The sequence below is a fragment of the Gymnoscopelus microlampas genome (genome assembly GCF_963454915.1).
Source record: "Gymnoscopelus microlampas genome assembly, chromosome: 20".
Lineage (NCBI taxonomy): Eukaryota > Metazoa > Chordata > Actinopteri > Myctophiformes > Myctophidae > Gymnoscopelus > Gymnoscopelus microlampas.
The window spans coordinates 31,437,823-31,456,491 of NC_139957.1; the positions used below are offsets into that span (position 1 = coordinate 31,437,823).

Sequence of the window (18,669 nt, forward strand, 5' to 3'; positions counted from 1 at the left end):
CAAATAGTTTTCAAATGTTTGGAAAAGACCCAGTGTTTGCATCAGGGCCTAACAAAATAATTTTTACAAGCTATCCAGTTGTGATTAGGGCTGGTAGAATTGAATTTATGTGGCATTGATAATATTAATATTAGCCTAATTAATTATGTTGTTTGACTTTGCACAGTGCCGTGTGTACCTTCTACACAACAGCAGCCAGCCGGAGCTGAAGCGGAGCTCTCAGCCGTCTCTATCTCCCCAGCTCGCCCCAGTCCATGACTACTGCACACATTTCATCAACCAGTAGATATCTAATCCCCTCCGCTCTGCTCACTTCCTGAAGACTCACAAAGAACTTTACTCTGGTGGCAAGAATTCCCATGAATACTTGATGACTTCCATAGAAAAGGAAGTTGCCCGTTTCGTCTCACTTTGAAAGTGACACTCGCCCAGAGAGCGGGCGGAACTTTTCAATTTCCGGATCCCTGCGGTTTGCTAAAGGGAGACGGATAGGATAAAAAAAAAAAAAGGTACTGTGATGAATCACATCTTTTTAATGAGTCATTGATTAAGGTAAACAGCGGTACACTGGGAACAGGTTAGCATAGCACGCGGTTTCAGGCAAATGAATGGTCTCCATGCTGAGAACAGAGACGGTGACAGTGAACCTTCAATAATCCCTGTGTGAATAACGGCACACAAGTTTGATTCCTTAATCAGCAGGGGCCAGCATTTCAACGAGCCCTGACCCAGAAACACCGCTGATCCAGTCAACAATGGAGTACATGGGAGTGCGGGCACCGCTGGATGAGCAGGTGTTGATCTGTGCAATTACAGTGACAGATATTCACTGACCCATCACACCAGTCATCTCAGCCTAATTTGGGACCACCCAAATCTCCCAAGGGGGTTCTCAGACCTGCTTACGGCTCACATCACAGTTCTCTGTAGTAGTAGTGACCTCTTGAACTCTGCTCTGAAGTCAGAGGTCGAGGGTTAAAGAGGTGGTCATGTGTCTTATCTCATGCTCGGCTGAGATGTCTACAGTCTGTGGCTATCCACTCACAGGCCCGAGTCAACAGTCATAACCTTCCTTTTACAGCAGCTTTACAGTCTGCTCCTGTGTACAAGTGCAGCCACATTATAAGATTCATATATTTGGCACAATCAAAACAACAAGTCTGTTTCTTTGTGTGTTACGGGCAAAAGCACGGAAATCAATGCTGTCCATTTAGTGATAGTAGGTCAAATTATAACCCTGTGGATTGGTGTTGGATTAGTATTTAAAAACAAATAAAGTTCAGTCCATAGACATTAGACATAAAAATGCACATATCCCAGATTGAAGGAAGCTGCGGTCTTTGTCTCTTTGAACGGACAAAGCAATCCTGGAAAATTCCATATGCCTGAGAGACAATCCAAAATGAAATATGCTCTGAAGCGGGGAAATGAGCTCCGAGGTGCATTGTCTGAAAGCACGGGGGAATAATGTGATTGGACGGAGGGCAGTGGACGGTTGAGTCAGTCATTAACTGAAGTGGCGACCCAGTCGGGCCGCGCGGTAGTCTACTCTCAGCTTGACGAAGTCATGCAAGAGGTTCCGGTCCAGGTTTGTCAGCTGCTCACCCGAGCAAACCTGCTTCAGGTTGTCGGGGGCAACCACCAGGAGGTTGCAGAGAGCGTGGAGCGTGTCGAACAGCTGCAGCACCAGAGGGACCTGTCGGACAAATACACCAACAAAAATGAGCAAAACATACTGAGGGTCAGGATATTCCTGAAAACACAGAATTTTAATTCATGAAAACTTTGCCCCCGAAACTCATTCTGGCTCCTACTGTATAATGTATTACTGTGTAAGAATGTTACAGTTAATACATAATGTATAGTTAAAATTGTGCTCATTCTCAGCACACACTGTAGCAATATTTACTATGAGAATATAGAGCTTTAACCTTTTCACAAAAATGTTTTAACCATAAAATACTACTTACACTACTACCTTTAAAAAAGGTAGTGTAAGTGATATTTGTTTTGGTAAAAAAAAGTTTGTTGCTATAAGGTTAACGTTCTATATTGTGGTATTAATCATTGCTATAGAGTGTTTGTTCAGTAACATGGGTCTCCCTGTCTCTCCAGCGCATTAATAAACAGAAAATAAAATGTTCATGTGGGTTGCCAATTTCAGCCAATCGGGAGACAGTATCCATTCATCAGCTTCACTTCTATAGTGTTCCAGTTCCAATTTTGTCTGCTCATTTCTTGGTGACATCACTTCCAAATCCACTTCTTTGTCATGTATCCTGTATGAGTTCTCTCCTGATTTGGATAAAATTGGTATCCTAACCTGAAAATGAATTTTCTGTTCATCAAAGAGCTGGAGAGATGGAGAGACCCCTGTTACTGAATACAAACTCTATAGCAATGATTACAACCAGAATATAGAGCTATTCAAGTTCTAAATAGAGAACTAGACCTTAACTGGACACAGGCTTATTAGGTTATTAGAACAGGTTTTATCTGTGTACCCGTTTCCTCGGAATTAGACCAATCACACCTCGTGGCTACGTGCATGCCATCCCAAAACAGAGCGGTCTCTGGCCATAAACAAATGCAGCATGCAAAGCCTGCATGTAAAAACTCCTGATGAGTGTGGAACTTGGATTGTAGATGTGTACATAGTTAATCTGCATCACCACTGAACACTCACTGTGATTTGTGCAGCTTTGTACACAATCTGCAACATAGTAACTTAATATTGATAACTACATATTTAACAGAGAGGCCATGCAATAGGGAAACATTTCAATTTAAAAAAAGCTCTGTTTTAGTCTTACTTCAATATTTTTGCAATATTTAATACCAATAATGTATACGTTATTAACTCGAAAGGCCAAAGCACTCCTTTGACAAGCGGGTGATATCAAATTAATTTCTCAAACATCACACATGCAGTGGTTTTGCTTTTCCATGACTCTTCCTTAAGCTGTTAGAATCTTGAAACAATAGGAAAGAGGCAGGAGACAGCAGAGTTTTAGCAGAGATGTCCTAGACCTGGGCTGCTGTGCACTAAAACACAATTGCAATTCAGCATAAGCTTTTTCCATTGACAGTGTTGGGGAACAAGCATACCTTTTTTTACAGACCAGCACATGTTAACATCGGGTTTACGACTGGATGTACTGTATTGCTCTGTATGCCCTGCTGTCGGCCACGGAGGCACCCACAACCCGACCACCAACAACTTCCCTTCTGTCTTCTGCTCAGTTTGTTGAAAACAGAAACTGAGCAGTGGTGAGTAGGACTATGAAGTATGAATGTTGTTGTTGTACATGAATAACTACTACTATGGAAATGTAAATTATGGTGAACTGTCCACCAGAGCCCTTAAGGTAATGTTTTCTTTACCTGGCTTTTACTGGGGCCAGGCCTTTATTTGTACATAAACACAACACGCCATGTGACTATGTACTGTAACCCGCAAGTCTCGTAACGCAGGCTTGTACATCAAATGTATGAATTCCCTTTGGTGTGACTTGAGTGTATACTTAATGTACAAATGTACAGAATATTGAGTTCCCCACCCTATGCATCCATTTTAAAGGTTTAAAATAAATAAATAAACGAATAATAAACTTTAAAAGCCATTAATTAACCCTCAGCCTCATCTACCATTCAAGGCAGAAACGAGGTACAGATCACAGCTCTCCCCTGGACTTATCATGTCATTGTACCGTCTTCTTTTTGTTTTGTTAAAGGATTTGGCAATGGTTTGACGTGTGTTCGCTATGTTTTGTACATCCATAGAAGTCACCATGCCCCTCCACCCCCGCACCTTGTAGTCCTTGGCGCATCGTCGATATTCGGCCACGTCGCAGATGGCCAGCATGCCTCCCATGGAGCTGTAGCTGTATTGCTGTAGGTGCTCGTGAATTAGCCTGTGGAAGCGCACGCCCAGCTCCGTCAACACCGTGTCCACGTTCTTCCCATCCATGGACTTCCGCACGCGCTCCACCTGTCGGCTAACGTACACACACACCTTGGAGCAGGCCTGCAGAGGAGCACAGGAGGGGGTCACATATCATAATCATCATCATAATATGGTAATACACTACAATAGAGTTGAAGGTGCTTTAACCCATTAACACATCCACTGCCAGGCCCGTAGTCCTACGGGCCGTTAAATCCAACCGTTAACTGCCGTTCCCGTAGTCCTACGGGGCGGGTGTTTTCCCATGTTAAATCGTGCAGGTGCAGATTCCGGATTTTTTTTGCACTTCCGGTCTCGAAGTGGGCGGACCGGAAACGAAATAATACTGTTTCCGGTTTTTCTCCCGCCTCCGTTTCCTGTCTAGCGGTCAACTTTGGACGCCATTATCTCTGGCTTGTTGTTTTTCTCACCGCATCCACCATTTTAGCGTTTTCCTCTCGTTCTCCAGAATGCAGTGTCGGATCGCCGCACGGTTTTCAGCGTTTTGTTCGGTCGGGTCCCGTGTTTGTGTCGAACCAAATGAACGCGGATTTTAAACGGATTTAGCGGGGCCTATGACGGAATCAAAAAAACAAAAAAGGTAAGAAATTGCTTGGCACTACGATGGACGTTCTGAGATTAGCCGATGGCAGTCAATGTGTTAAGACCTGAGGCGATTCTTAAAAATGCTTTCTAAATCCTAACAGTTTTTTGAAAAAAATCTAAAACACATTTTTTCAAGATTTTTCAAAAATAGCAGATCTACAAGCGGATCTATAGCGCGGCACTCGGTGCCGCGCTATGAGCGTGGCATATTTTTGAATAGCCAAAGAAATCTAAAGTGACACAGATGCGTTCCAGGTCTTAATGGGTTAAACACTTCCAACCCAGCGTCACTATTTTGGGCATATCATAGGCAGAGATTTGCAAACAGATTCAAATACGTATATTGAAATAAAAGTAGTACTGCATTTGCAACTGTGTGTGCATTGTGTGTGAGGGTATACAGTATGGGTGGGATACAAACTTTAAGTTGTTTGGTTGTGCTTAAGCCCACTGGGATACGCCTATTTTCACAGAATGTTCGCCTATTATGACATGACCAGAATAGGGATGGCTACGATTTAAGTGGTTAACACACTTTCGGATCACCATTAATTACATTATTGCTGTTGCACATTTAAAACATGCCAGATCCATCTGCCATTTTTCCTTTCAGCACAATGCATGATGGTATGTAGTGCTTGGTTAGTGACCATCAGTTGTATAATACTTTTCAATATGCATTGTGGGATACGATGAGTCCACTATATATGGTATAATAATTCTCACTACACATTCAGACAGCACTACAACATTTGTATCTCACTACAAAAAAAAAGTGTAATGGTACTCTTCCATCGATCCTTCGTGGAGAGTGCACTGACTTTCTGTTTCGTTTCCTGGTATGGCTCATTATCATTGGTTAATAAGAACAAACTCCATAAAATCATCAATGTATCCAGCAAGATAGCTGGGGTACGACATGAGAGTATGGCAGCAATGTATGAGACCCGGGTGCTTAGGAAGGGGAGAGCTATTGCTAGGGATAGAACGCACCCGTTATACAGTCAATACCACCTTTTACCATCAGGACGACGGTACACAGTGCCAATGTTGCAGGCTAGGGCTTCAAGATCATTTGTCCCTACAAGTATAGGACTCCTGAACAAACAGGCCCCATCTCAGTTCTGTGCATAAAATGAAATGTAATGTGATGCCTCTTGAACCATGACTGGTTGCCTTGTCTACTTGTATGTATTTTGTAACTATGTTATGTGTTTGTGATTTTTTGTATCCTGATGGCTGCTTGGCACAAAATGAATTTCCGCAAGGACAAATAAAGTATCTATCTATCTATCTATCTATCTACATAGTGGATTATAATAGTGAGTAGTGAGTGTAAGATTCAGTGAACTGGATAAAACATGTACTGCAATGCAAAAGCTTCAATCAATGCAGAGATGTGCCGAATACAGGAAAGGTGGGCACTAGGGAAATCTGGGCACCATCTTTTTGGGAAGACTGGGCACTAGGGAAGAGTGGACACCAGGAAAGGTGGGCACTAGGAAGAGTGGGCACTAAGGAAAAGTGGGCACTAGGAAGAGTGGGCACTAAGGAAATGTGGGCACCCCAAAGAGTGGGCACTTTGCGGGGGGAGAAGAGTGGGCACAAGGAAAACTGGGCACTAACAAACACATCACTCTTCTCCCCCCCAAAGCGCCCACTCTTCCTGGCAAGATTATTCAGAAGCTGCAATACATCCAAAACAGCGCTGCCAGGATCCTAATAACAGTGCGTAAGCACGATCATATAACACCTATCCTATTCTCACTGCACTGGCTCCCCGTTTCAGCCAGGATCGTCTACAAGGTCCTACTAATAACTCACAACTGCATAAATGGACATGCCCCTCCCCTACCTACAGAAACGAATTAAGCCTCCACAAACTTCCACCTGCACCCTCAGATCTGCGAGCAGATTCCTCCTCGATGTCCCTGGTACCAATCTACGTACTATGGGGGACCGGCCCTTTTTTTTTAACCGTATATGATTGATGATGTGTTTTTACCATGTGGCACTCTGAGATTCCTTGTGAATGAAAAGTGCATTACAAATAAAATGTATTATTTGTATTATTATTCCAAGGTTACCAGTATTCCATAGTGCCCAGAATGTTTTGGTGTCCACCTTGCTTTCTAATTTGTTTAGTTTCGCATGTGAGCCAAGTCAAAGGAGAAGCTATGGCTTTGCGTTCCCTTACTGCAGTGTACTGGATCATGACGTTGTTCTCATCCTCTGGCCTGAAGTCAGTCTTCTTCTGCTCCGTGGTCAGGATGTGCTTCATCTGGCCCACCATGCAGTTAATTGTTCTGGATGGATGTATAGAGAATAGGAACTAGTGTATTTTTCAACTGGGCACATTCATTTGTGTCCACATATATATATATAGGAATGGAGCTCGAGAGCCGGGTCCGGGTCCAACCCGGTTCTGAATTTATCGAGACCTAAGTATCAATAAGCTTTGTGCTTGTCGAGCCTGTTATCGGGTATAGCGGCCTGTGACCTCATGTCTAAACAATCAAAACAAGAAGCGATAAATCTAATCACCCACGCTGGCACAAACATGTCGATCTAAAAGTGTATGGATACCTGCCAACCAGCGCTTCCCGGGGAAACAAGGAATAGATATTTGATTGGCTCACTAGTGGATACAACGCTTTTTTAATGGGCCAGTGGTTGCGTGCAGCTTCAGTGTTGTGTTTACATGTGCGGTGGAACAAGGGCGTTACGAGTGAAACGCTCAAAAGTTTCACTCGTCCTCTTCTACCCAAGGCATGTGCATGCAGCCCAGCATGGTAGCAAGTCTCCGTTGACAATATTAATAATCCAATTGGTGATAATCCGTTTGGGAAACTCTAAAATCTCCCTGCAAGTGACTAGTGTCGCCTAGCGTGACATATTCAATGTGCGACATCTTCTCAGTCTATCGTTGCCAAAAATAGCAGATCTACAAGTGACGGTGCATATATTTTTTAACCAGTTAACAGTTTCTTCAATATCATTTTCCAAAAGTAAAAAGGTCACTTGCATTCTATCTGTTTGAAAAGTACTGTATTTGAAGGCCCTTGTAATGTAGCGCAAGTGATATTTTTTTATATTTTTTAAAATATAAAATATAAAGAAAAAAGAATAGAAAAAATAAATATGCATTTTCTGTATATAAAGAGCTGAAGAGACATGGAGATTTTATAGTAATTATTACAGTACTATTCATAATATAAAGCCATTTAACACTTATTGCACGTTAATGAATGGTTGTTTTAATGATAGGCAAAGATATGTTTAACTGTTGTCATCTTCATTTACTTTTAGATGGTGGTCAGACACAAACTCATTCACAACTGGGCAATAAAAAAAGATACAGGTTTTGTTCCAAATTTGTCTTCCCACAAAATAATGGAAAAAGCTCAATAGTGGATGAATAAGCAGGATTGATAAGGTGCTCATTATCAATAAACATTAACGAGCTCCATCCCTACATATAAATGCTGAAACAGAAGGCTTATATGTAGTCGGTTGGAAAACTGACCTGTCAATGCCTGTATCCAGTTTTACTTCCATTTGTTCAATCACTTCTTTTTTCTTGTGCAGACATTCTGCCAACTTTGGGGAGGAGCTGTGGACAAAAATGTCAGAGGTTCCTACTTTTGACTGCAAAAAACAAAGCTAGGTAAGGAGCTAACAGCTTCCAGCAGGATGCACTGATTTGAATGATCTGACCTTATGAGAGGCATAAGGTGGTCGTTGAACTGCTTGTCGAACAGGTGGAAGATAGTGTTGGCCTGCTGGACCACATCCAGGAAGTACAGGTTGGCGTTCCTGGCATCTGCTGAGGGGATAGCTGTAGTTCAAAGCAGGAGGAACAGGATGAATGATTAGCGTACACAAAAAGGTGGATTAACAGTGGGGGGAAATTAGCTTTTGTATGAGAATCAGAAGGCTGCTGGTTCAGGGTTTGATTCCTGCTTCTCTTGGCAATACTGGCATCATGTCGAAGTGTCCTTGAGCAAGACACTGAACCCCTTTAACTGCTCCGTCAAGCAGGTTGGTGCCTTGCATGGCTGACTCCACTGTCTGTGTGTGTGAATGGTTTAATGTACCGTATTACATACATTGTAAAGTGCTTTGGAAACAAGGTGCTATATAAATGCTGACCATTTCTTATTGAACTTGGTTCAATACCAATCAACAACCACTTGCTGAGACATTCTTTGATGGTGGCTCTGTGCCCCGGGGAGGAGTTGAGATGGATGTACCTGAGAGGCCAATCTCCAGGGCGTAGTCGATGTAATCTATACACAGGTGCTCCACCAGTAGCAGGAAGATGGAGAAGGCATTCTTGGGCAAGTCTGCAGGATCTGACAACTGGATCACAGAAAAAAGAAAAGAGAATGGCGATGCAATTTGCACTCAGCTCAATAGGGTTTCTACACTGAATGGCAATGAAAACAAAACAGGGTTTTTCCCTTATGTTGACTTGACATAAATGCACAACAATCCCATGAACCGGACGAAGGGGATTCTCACCTTGTTGCATCTTTCAAAGGCATGTCGTGTCTCCTGCAGAAGGTTAAGCACCACCTCTTGGCACAGGAAGGTCTCTCCATGGGTGTCAATGCTCGGGCCCAGGGGCAGGTTAGTGCGCTGTCTTATTCGCTCCTTCAACTCCTGGATACTGCGGGAGGGGACAGAGAGAAAAGGAGGATTAGAATTGTTAAAGACTTTCAAATTTAGTCTTCACTTAGTCCTTTATTCAACAACGTCATGTCTGTAGCTGAAAACCTTGGTTTTATTTGATCCCAGCCTAAACTTTGAAAGCCACTTTAATAAATTCATTCACACATGTTTTTTATCATCTCAGGAATATATCCAGGATCAGATCAACTGAATTTTAAAAGACAACAAAATCCTCATACAAGCTTTTATTTCTTCCAACCTTAACTATTGCAATGGTGTTTGTTTTCACATGTCTTAAGCAAAAACACTTAATAAGGTCCAAATTGTACAGAATACAGTGGTGGTATATTAGCATTTCCCAAGCTATGTTTATATGACTGACTGTCCAGGAAGAAGCTATTTAGAAATCTACTGCCAGTGGCTTTGAGGCTACAAAGCCACTTGCTCCTTAATAGCATCTGAAACAGTCCCTGCTTGGCTAGAATTTTTGATAAGCCTGCATGCAAGCTTTGCTGACACAATGTCCATCGTATATGTCCCGGATAGAGGATAGCTCACAATCGATGTTGCTTTGCAGTGCACTAGTTTCCATACAAGGCACAGACGCAGCCAGTCAGGGCAGGGCTCTCGTGGTACTTCTGTAGAAGGTCGGTAGGACCTCAGGGCCCAAACCAAAACAAGTGAACATATTACTCCTATTTAAACGCTACACTGGCTGCCTGTCATTTTAGGGTTGATTTTTAGATTTTGCTGATTATTTTAAGCTGTTTGATTATATTTGAGTCCTAACTGGAACCTGCTGGTTGTTCCTGTATAGAGGCTGAAGACAAGTGACCGTGACTTTGCCGTCAGGGTTCCTTGGCTCTGGAAAGAGAAGGCTGAGGAGCTCAGGCTTCTAACTGTGTTTTATTATAAATACAGTCTTAAAACTTTTATCTAAAGGCCTTCACCATAATTTAACATTTTGCAATGTTATTGGTTGATTCCCTTAATGTTTTTATTTCTCACTGTTGTTTATGTCTGTGACTGGTTTTATTTATCTTCAGTTTTATGTAAAGCACTTTGTAATTTTGTTTGGTACGTGCTTCATAAATACATAAATAATAATATTACAAAACAGAGCAGATTCAGGAGGTTTGGTGAGCCAAGTGGTGACAGGCTCTCACCCTACTTATATGTGGGAAACTCAACCTGTTCTGATGTTAACATAACAGGACCATTGTCAGTGTATTTTGCGTTTCACACTCCAACGCCATTGAGAGTGAAACCTACAAATCTCACCTGCCGGTGCCAATGAGACGCTTCTGGTGGTTCTTGGAGTCGTAGAAACGTTGTAGGATCAAGGCACTGCGAGTGCGAAGGTAGTCTCTTTCCATGTCGATGTAGCTCTCCAGGTAGGAGGAGAAGATGTTCTTGATGAGTTTGGACAGGAAGGTGTGCTTGTCTGAGCCTAGGTTGAACTCCGTCAGCTTGTTTGTCAACGCTGTGGTCCTGGTAGAGGACACAAGCATTGGGATGAAGTCACTTTTCACAGTTGATGATATGTCATTGTTTGTCGACTGACGTGTCAAGCAGAAATTAGCCAGAGATCAGTGTACTGTTGCCTTGTGGCACTATTTGTTCTTTGTTTTCCAATTTAAATAATTTTCCCTTGTTAGTAATTGACTGTGCCCCAAAGTAAAATGTTTTACGGTTACCTGTGAATTTGTGTAAAGCGGAAAAAGTTTTGTTGTTTAATTGAAAAGACAGTCAAAATGACACATTAACCACTTTCAACCTGGCATCACTATTTTGGGCATGTAATTATAGACTTAAATTAAAAGAAATTCAAAAGCTCACAATGCACCACATCGCAACACGTTGTGAGCTTGTAGATACGCTATTCTTCGTACAACGACGAATAGGGATTAACCGAATTTTAAAAAAGACATGAATTACTTTGTGTAAAGGTCATAAAGGTGCTTGAGGTATTGTTCCATGTCTTGAACGCGGGTCTCGTCCAGTTTTTCTCTCACGTGGGCCTGTAAACACAAGGGCTATCAGTCTAACAGAACATCACAGTTATGGTGGGATCTAGTTAATACAGAATGACAATGGCCAATAGTGGGTATATACCTGTAGTTTGTTCTCAAAAATGCTTTGGATGAGTTTGGCCATAACGGCTTCTGGGCTGCTGAAGACCTCCCCCACTTGCTTGTTGACTCTCTCGCAAAGGGCTGCGGTGTCTTCAAACACATCGTTCCTCATGTATGCCCCCTGGGAAGAGAAACAGAAGGGCTATCTTGTGGCCTGTGCAGAATACTGGCTGTAAAAACGAGATAATTGGGATATTATTTGAGACTGTGGGGAACACTGTACACTCACTTCCTGACACTGTTTGATGTAGACGTCCACACAATGTGCATACCCCTGTTACAGAAACAGACGTGTTACCACTGCATCAATGCAACATTGACACTCAACTTCCATATTAGCACATCCTGTATGAATTGACATCAACCTCCTGCTTTAACTACAGCTATCCCCTCAGCAGACTCTGACGTTCGCCATACAACAAAGCTAATAGCATTTGCTAATAGTGAGCTTGTAGATCGGCTAGTTTTGCTGTTAAAAAAATATATCAAATACATAAATATAAAAATTGGGATTTTTTTTAAACAGCGAAACTAGCCGATCTACAAGCTCACAGTTAGTAAATGCTATTAGCTTTGTCGAAGTATAGGGGTTAAGTGGTTATGACCTATTTGATACTTTGTCGTACGACAGTGTTGCACAAAAATAGCCAGTTCTAAAATGTTCTTTTGCCTATAATGACATGCCCAAAATAGTGAAGCTAGGGTGAAAGTGGTTCATAATGTAATGCTGAAAAGGACAAAAGGATCGAGTAATGATTGCAGAATGTCTCTGGATCACCTTGAAATGTAACAGAACCGCTGCAACCTCCCGCATACGTCCAATCTCACCCCTGCGCTGGGCGGCGGTGAACTCCTGGATCAACTGACGCTCCAGGTCATGGTACTTACCTGGAAATACCACACACACACACACACACACACACACACACACACACAGGAAAAGTTTTTTTTATTTGCAGGTTATTTCTTGTGACCTTGTGCCCTGGACAATTTAATGACTATAGCCGAAATACAACTCACTTGCAATCTTTGCCTTGACATCTGCAAATCTGTAAAATGAGAGCAAAATGATTTAGCCAATTGCATCTTCGAGCCTACAGTACTTAATGTGTGCATTTTTGAGGAACTTTAATAATGTATTTTAACACCAAAACATTGTCGATCCATGATAGGAGATTACACAGCATGCTAATTGGCACTTTCAACTTCCACCTTCTCTGACAGTGCTAGGGTGTCTAAAGCTCCCTCTAGGACGCCTGACTCACCTGTCGAACGGCAGCTCTTGGGCAATGAGATGCAGCTTCTGAATGATATCAGCCGCCTCCTTAATCTGATGAGGAGCGACGAGGACAAAGAAGGAGAGAGAGAGAGAGAGAGAGAGAGAGAGAGAGAGAGAGAAATACCATGAGAGGACAGTAAGAGGTGGACATCCAAACAGGCAGAGCAGACAGGCCACTGGAAAACGACTCCACATGGGGGATTCATCATCTTACAGCAGCCCTCCTCCACCTCCCCATGTTGGCCATGGAGCTGATAACAAGCAGATGCTGCTCACCTGGGCATCGGCAGAAGCGGTGGTGGCAGCAGCAGCCCTGACTTAGCAGCACGTCCAACTCTTTATTGGCATGCTTTTTTCTGAATAGGCTGTAATCCCGCAGGAGTGTAAATCGCCTTCAATAATCTGTCCGGCCAGGGATATCGGTCTAAAAAAGAGGCCCCTGTCGAGAACCCTCCCCACGCCCCCCCCTCCCTCCCCCTGACATACATGCTGGCTGAAAAAGCTCCGGACCTACGAAAGGCCCGCCGTCCGCAACTCCTCTGTTCCCGCAGATGCCTGCCTCAGCTAACATCATTACTCTGCTCCCGTGAGGAGGATCCAGTCTTTCTGCTCGGCGAAGGTTTTCTAAGTATCTGTCCCCCAGCTAAGATTAGCTAAATCCCATGTAAGTAATGTAGCCGTCTCCCTGCAGTCAGGGTTTAGCAGCACTTGTCTCCACGCTGGCGGCCCAGCCCTCCCTTTCAGAAGGATTAGCAGAGCCATCCCCCTTCAGCTATTCACTTGCAGCTTTCCTCTTTCCCCCTCGTCTGGAGGTATGCTCAGGAAAAAGAATCTGGTCAGATATTCCTGCATGCCTCTCCGAAAGCCTAGCCCCATCTGCAGCTCTCGTCTCTGGGATTGACCTCACCCCCCCTCTCCCCACTTAGACTCCCTGCTCCACCACCACTAATGATGCATCTCCAAGCAGGAATTCATCTGGAGCATCCCGATCTCTCCACAACCAATTACGATATTCAAATGTCAATGCTTTTAGGGGTCAACAGTAGGGTAATTTGTCTAATATCAACTTGGCCTGTGTTTAGGTAGAAATCTGAGCACTTGGCCTGTGTTTAGGTAGAAATCTGAGCACATTTGAGTACCTTGCCTGTAATGTGACATACTGTAACTGAGGGCAACGGGCTCTCTCCGACTCTACAATTAATGCAATTAGGCTTGACATGAGCATGTTGACAGTGACACCCATGCTAGTCAATCAGCCAGCTATTATCAGAAAGCAAATGACAGTTTATTAATCCAAATTAGCTGAGGGATCCAACTAAAGGGATGAACTTGACAAATTAATGTGGATCATTTTCTTTATAATCCTGTTCACGTGCGTTTCACCTACAGTAACAATCACAGCGGGGGCCACCACTATAAAACAAATAAGGCACCCCTGGTGGTGGATGGATGGTAGGGCAGTAGGTGTGTGTAGTGCAGTCAGAATACTGACCTTGTCAGGATTGTTGAACACGTCACTGCGAAGCTCCCCGTCCAAAAACTCGTTGAAGTAGGTCATGAGACGCTGAGCCTCTACGGCCCTCTGTCGAGGTGTGTTCACTCCCTCCAGCTGGTCTCCCAGGTGACACACTTTGGTGGCCACATAGCTGATGTGCTCGTCCAGTTCCTGGAAATGCTGAAAGGCCACCTGAAGGGACACAGATCCTGGATGTTAGTAAAGTAGTGTGCATAAAGATCAAGCGACATGATGGTCGACAAAGTGAAAGCGAACATCTCTGCGTGTCGCCAGGGCCTTACAGTACAATGATTTGCATTGATTGTACAGGACAGGTTAGAACTTTATTGTCACATCACAGGTTTACAGGTGTAAAGAAGTGGGTGAAATTCCTTTTTGTTTTTCTCCATCGAAAAGAAGAGGGGTAGGCAGTCAGGGAGCAAAATAAAACCGTGAAGAAAAACATGTCAAGGAGAGGCAAATATCAAAAGATATCAACTATTATCCATCCACCTCACCTGATTGCTCCTCTGTAGGTCTTGTACTTTGTGTGCAAATTCCTTAGCCTCGCGGTGACACTGATGTTCAAGCTTCTCCACACGGCGTTGGATCTTCTCATCAAGTTGCTTCAGCTCTTCTATGTGATTCTCAAACTCCTCCAGCAGCCTATCAGTGTGAAGAAGAAAAAAATTAAAACATGTCACTCAAAAAACTAAAACACAAATAAACTAAAAAAACACACACACACCCACACACAAAAACTAAGCAGTTTAAGATCCAGGTTCTCACACTGGTCTACATGATGGCGCAGTGGTTAGCACTGTTGCCTCATTGCAAGAAGGTCCCGGGTTTGAATCCTGGTGGTATCTGTATGGAGTTAGCATGTGTTTGCATTGGGATTCCTCTGGGTACTCCGATTTCCCCCCACACCAAAGGACATGCATGCTAGGTATAGTAAATACTCCTGGCCGAGTGTCTGTGCCCTTGACCATGGTTCTGAAAATAAAACCAGAGTTGGTTCCCAATCGCTGCTCACTGCTTCTTGGGATGAGTTAAATGCAGGGGACACATTTCTCCAAGGGGACAATGAAGTAAAATCAGATCAAATAAACTAAGATCCATGACAAACGTCATGTAAAACACAAAACAAATTCATGTAAATCTGAGTCTGGAGGAGTAATTGGGGAAAAGCGGGGTTAAATCTGTCCCACTGACCCAACATTTAGAGTTAATAGTTACAGAATGGTGTGTAACTGGGTGCTTTAATTCCTGGGTCCCTAGACTTAAGAAGCTCTGAAAACTAGGAGCCTCGTCAGCTGCATTTTAAGTGCCATCAGGACGGCCGAGCAAAAGTTCTAAGTCAGCACTACATTTCACCGAGTAGGAAACATCCTAAAATGATGAGTATATAATCTCTTGACTAATTCCCTCTGCACTGGCTACAGATTAAGGACGTCTCCCTTCCCTTCTCGTTCCCTGGTTGGTGACTCACAGTATGGTGGCCTCCATACGTCGTCTCTGACTCTTCACTAAGGTTTAAATAGAGCTTGATAGGAGGTTGTGGCAACAGTTTTGTGGAGGAAGCAGATAAGGCTGGATGGATCGACATAATAGTTAGTTGGGGTTCTTCCAAAGGCCTACTGTGTTGTATTTGTGATTAAGAAAGTTAAGTTGGCTACCAAATGTAAACATAAGACCAAGCAACATTCTCACCAAACAACTCAAAACTTTATTCCAACAATGTAGAATGATTCCTGTCAACCTCAAACCCTGCAAGCTCTCTCCAAAACAGAAACAAATATACTGTAGTTTTGGTCCATAAATCATCCACGCGCCAAAAAATGATCTCAGACTAGTCACACATAAAGATCTCAGACTACAGTCTTATTTTTCAGAAATCAGATTATAAATACTGGCTGATATTGTAAATACATTTCTCAGAATGAATAGCGAGTGCAACAAGGTTATAAAATGCAATCAACTAGCCATTTTGTTATTGCTTCAATCGTACAATTGTCCACAAACAATCTCCACAGAGTGGGTTTTCAAATAGGGCTGTAACTATCGATAATTTTCTTAGTGATTATTCTACCAATGAATCTTTTGTTGTTACTTTTTTACATATATATCAATGAATCGACTATTGGACTTCATGGTCCATTATGCCACTGCATTTAAGACATGTTATGTAGAAACAACATAGGATGTATTTTATTTCTGTGAATTGTATGTGTATATTACATTTCACATCATTTGTAGACATATATCACAAGTAGATATATCACAAATAATCAGGCATAGAAATAAATAATTACTAATAATCTGTTGAAGACAAAATAATTAGAAATCCATAATGGACTGCTCCCCCCTTGTGTTGAAGTGATGAGCATCTGAAAAGTTTAGTTTCTCCAGAATCCCTTGAAAATAGGATGGAATACGGTCAATGATGTTAACTAAACAATGATTGTGTTTTTATATGATAAGCTTACATTGGGGGCCGCAGGGGCTCATGTGGTAGAGTGGCTGCATGGGAATACGAAGTCTTCCGGTTTGATCTCGTACTCTCCCTGGGTTAGTGTCGACTGTCGAAGTGCCGTTGACACTGAACCATGACAGCTCGTGCTGAGCAGGTTGGTGCCATGCATGTTTTTCCTCTGCCGTCGGTGTGAGTGTGTGAATGGGTGAATGTAGTGCACATTGTAAAGCGCTTTGGATAAAGGCGCTATCGACCCCTTTTCTGATACAATAACATTATGATGTTTTTCAGTGGGTGCTTCATAAGTGGAGGCAAAACACAAGCTGAACATGGTAGCCACTCAAATACATCCATGCCTATCAATTTAGTTTGATTGTTTTTGCCACGCTCCCATCCATAGGAAAATGAGACAAATCTATGAGTGGTGGGTGTAAATCAGTGGTGTTCTCAAACTTTATGCTTTAGGCCACAGACGCCCATAACGTGTACACATTTCTACACTCTCAGAGTTACAGAGCTGTAGGGGTCCAGTTGGTTCCTATTAATATCTCAAATTTAGCTGGGGACCCCCTGGAACCCCCTAAAGGACACCTGGCCTGGTGTCCCCTCCGGACCCCACTTCGAGAACCACTGGTGTAAACGACACTAGCCTACCTTTTAGGATCAAAGGCCTCGGCACCTCCTTTGGAACCTCCTCCAGGTGTTCTCCATGCCAACCTCTCAATGTACTCATCTGCATCAAAAGGCTCCTGGAGGAGGGAGGCAAGTGCCAAGTAAACAAGTGTACAAAACTGCCATACAAACAAAATAAACACCACAATACCACACCCACATGAGCAATAAGCCACCTTTGAACCGGATTTTCGTTATGTTGCTCACTAAAGAGTAAATCGTAAAGAAACATTACTGATTACCCACACAGTTTTCAGATGAAAGAAGAACTAATACTTGCTCTAATGTTAGCTGTACATCACAAGTCATAAACATAGCAGTGTTACGGTTATTAGTTGAGCTTTATGTGATGCAAAATCTACAGTGACAATAATATATCTGCAGCCAGGTCATTGTCTCATTCACCTCTCCACACTGGACAAACCTTGCCCAGTCTGTAGTGAGATTATTCAATATTTCCAGTGGTGTAAAGTAACTAAGTACAATTATTCAAGTACTCTACTGGAGTACAATTTTGCGGTATTTTTTCCTTTACTGAGTTTTCAATACTTTCACCCCACTACATCCCAGAGGCAAATATTGTACTTTTTACTGCACTACAATTATTTGACAACTTTAGTAACTAGTTACTTTGCAGATATAGATAATTATCAAAAATGATATAACCACTTCAGCCCTATATATATATTAAGGCCATTTGAAAATAGCCAATCTGCTATTTTCAAAAGATTTTGTATACATTTTGAAATTGTGAAATGGACCATTCTGCATAATGAGTACTTTTACTTTTGTACTTTAAGTACATTTTGATACCAATACTTTTGTACTTTTACTCAAGTACATTTTGAATTCCAGACTCTTACTTGTAACAGAGTACGTCTACATTGCAGTTTACTTAAGTAAAACGTGTGAATACTTTTTCCACCACTGAATATTTCTGCCAGATACATGATCATGAACCATCAAGCTAACGACAGCTAGCTCAGCTACCTAGCTACCCTGCTAACACAGTCATTTCACCTCGAACAGTTGAGCTGTGGTTGCCATGTTCGATCGTCGGCTAGCAACGCAGAGATGCTGTTTAGACGTGAGGGATGATGGTGAATCGGCAACACCGCCAACCTCCCGGTAGATTTGCTGCTTTCCCTGCAGTCACAGTGTTGCCCTTTGTTGACAGCATAGAGCCAGCTAGTTAGTTAGCGACCCTCTGCTTCCTGTATGGGGAAGTGGGGAACAGGGTGGGGATGTGATGCGTTCTAGATGACTCGGGGAGTCGGAATTTGCAACTGCGATTCTGCTCAAGATTGGAACCTGATTGGAACGGTCACTTAAAGCACTGGTTCTCACTCACTGTGCAGTGGTTTTGGGAGGACAATTTAAGGAATT

General features: G+C 42.7%; 1 protein-coding gene across 1 annotated transcript; it reads right to left on the minus strand.

Annotated features, from left to right (window-relative positions):
* Positions 1 to 513: 513 nt before the first annotated feature.
* On the minus strand, positions 514 to 18,496 carry exoc5 (exocyst complex component 5). The gene is made up of 18 exons (XM_084044346.1): positions 18,304 to 18,496; positions 17,266 to 17,360; positions 14,654 to 14,801; positions 14,133 to 14,327; positions 12,627 to 12,691; positions 12,382 to 12,410; positions 12,140 to 12,249; positions 11,591 to 11,635; positions 11,342 to 11,482; positions 11,165 to 11,247; positions 10,508 to 10,717; positions 9,077 to 9,224; positions 8,806 to 8,914; positions 8,270 to 8,390; positions 8,079 to 8,165; positions 6,750 to 6,858; positions 3,812 to 4,027; positions 514 to 1,696 (listed from the first exon to the last, which is right to left on the minus strand). Exons 1-18 carry the CDS (start codon positions 18,328 to 18,330, stop codon positions 1,508 to 1,510), a joined length of 2,127 nt encoding a protein of 708 aa, XP_083900472.1. The 5' UTR covers positions 18,331 to 18,496; the 3' UTR covers positions 514 to 1,507.
* Between the last annotated feature and the right edge of the window lie 173 nt (positions 18,497 to 18,669).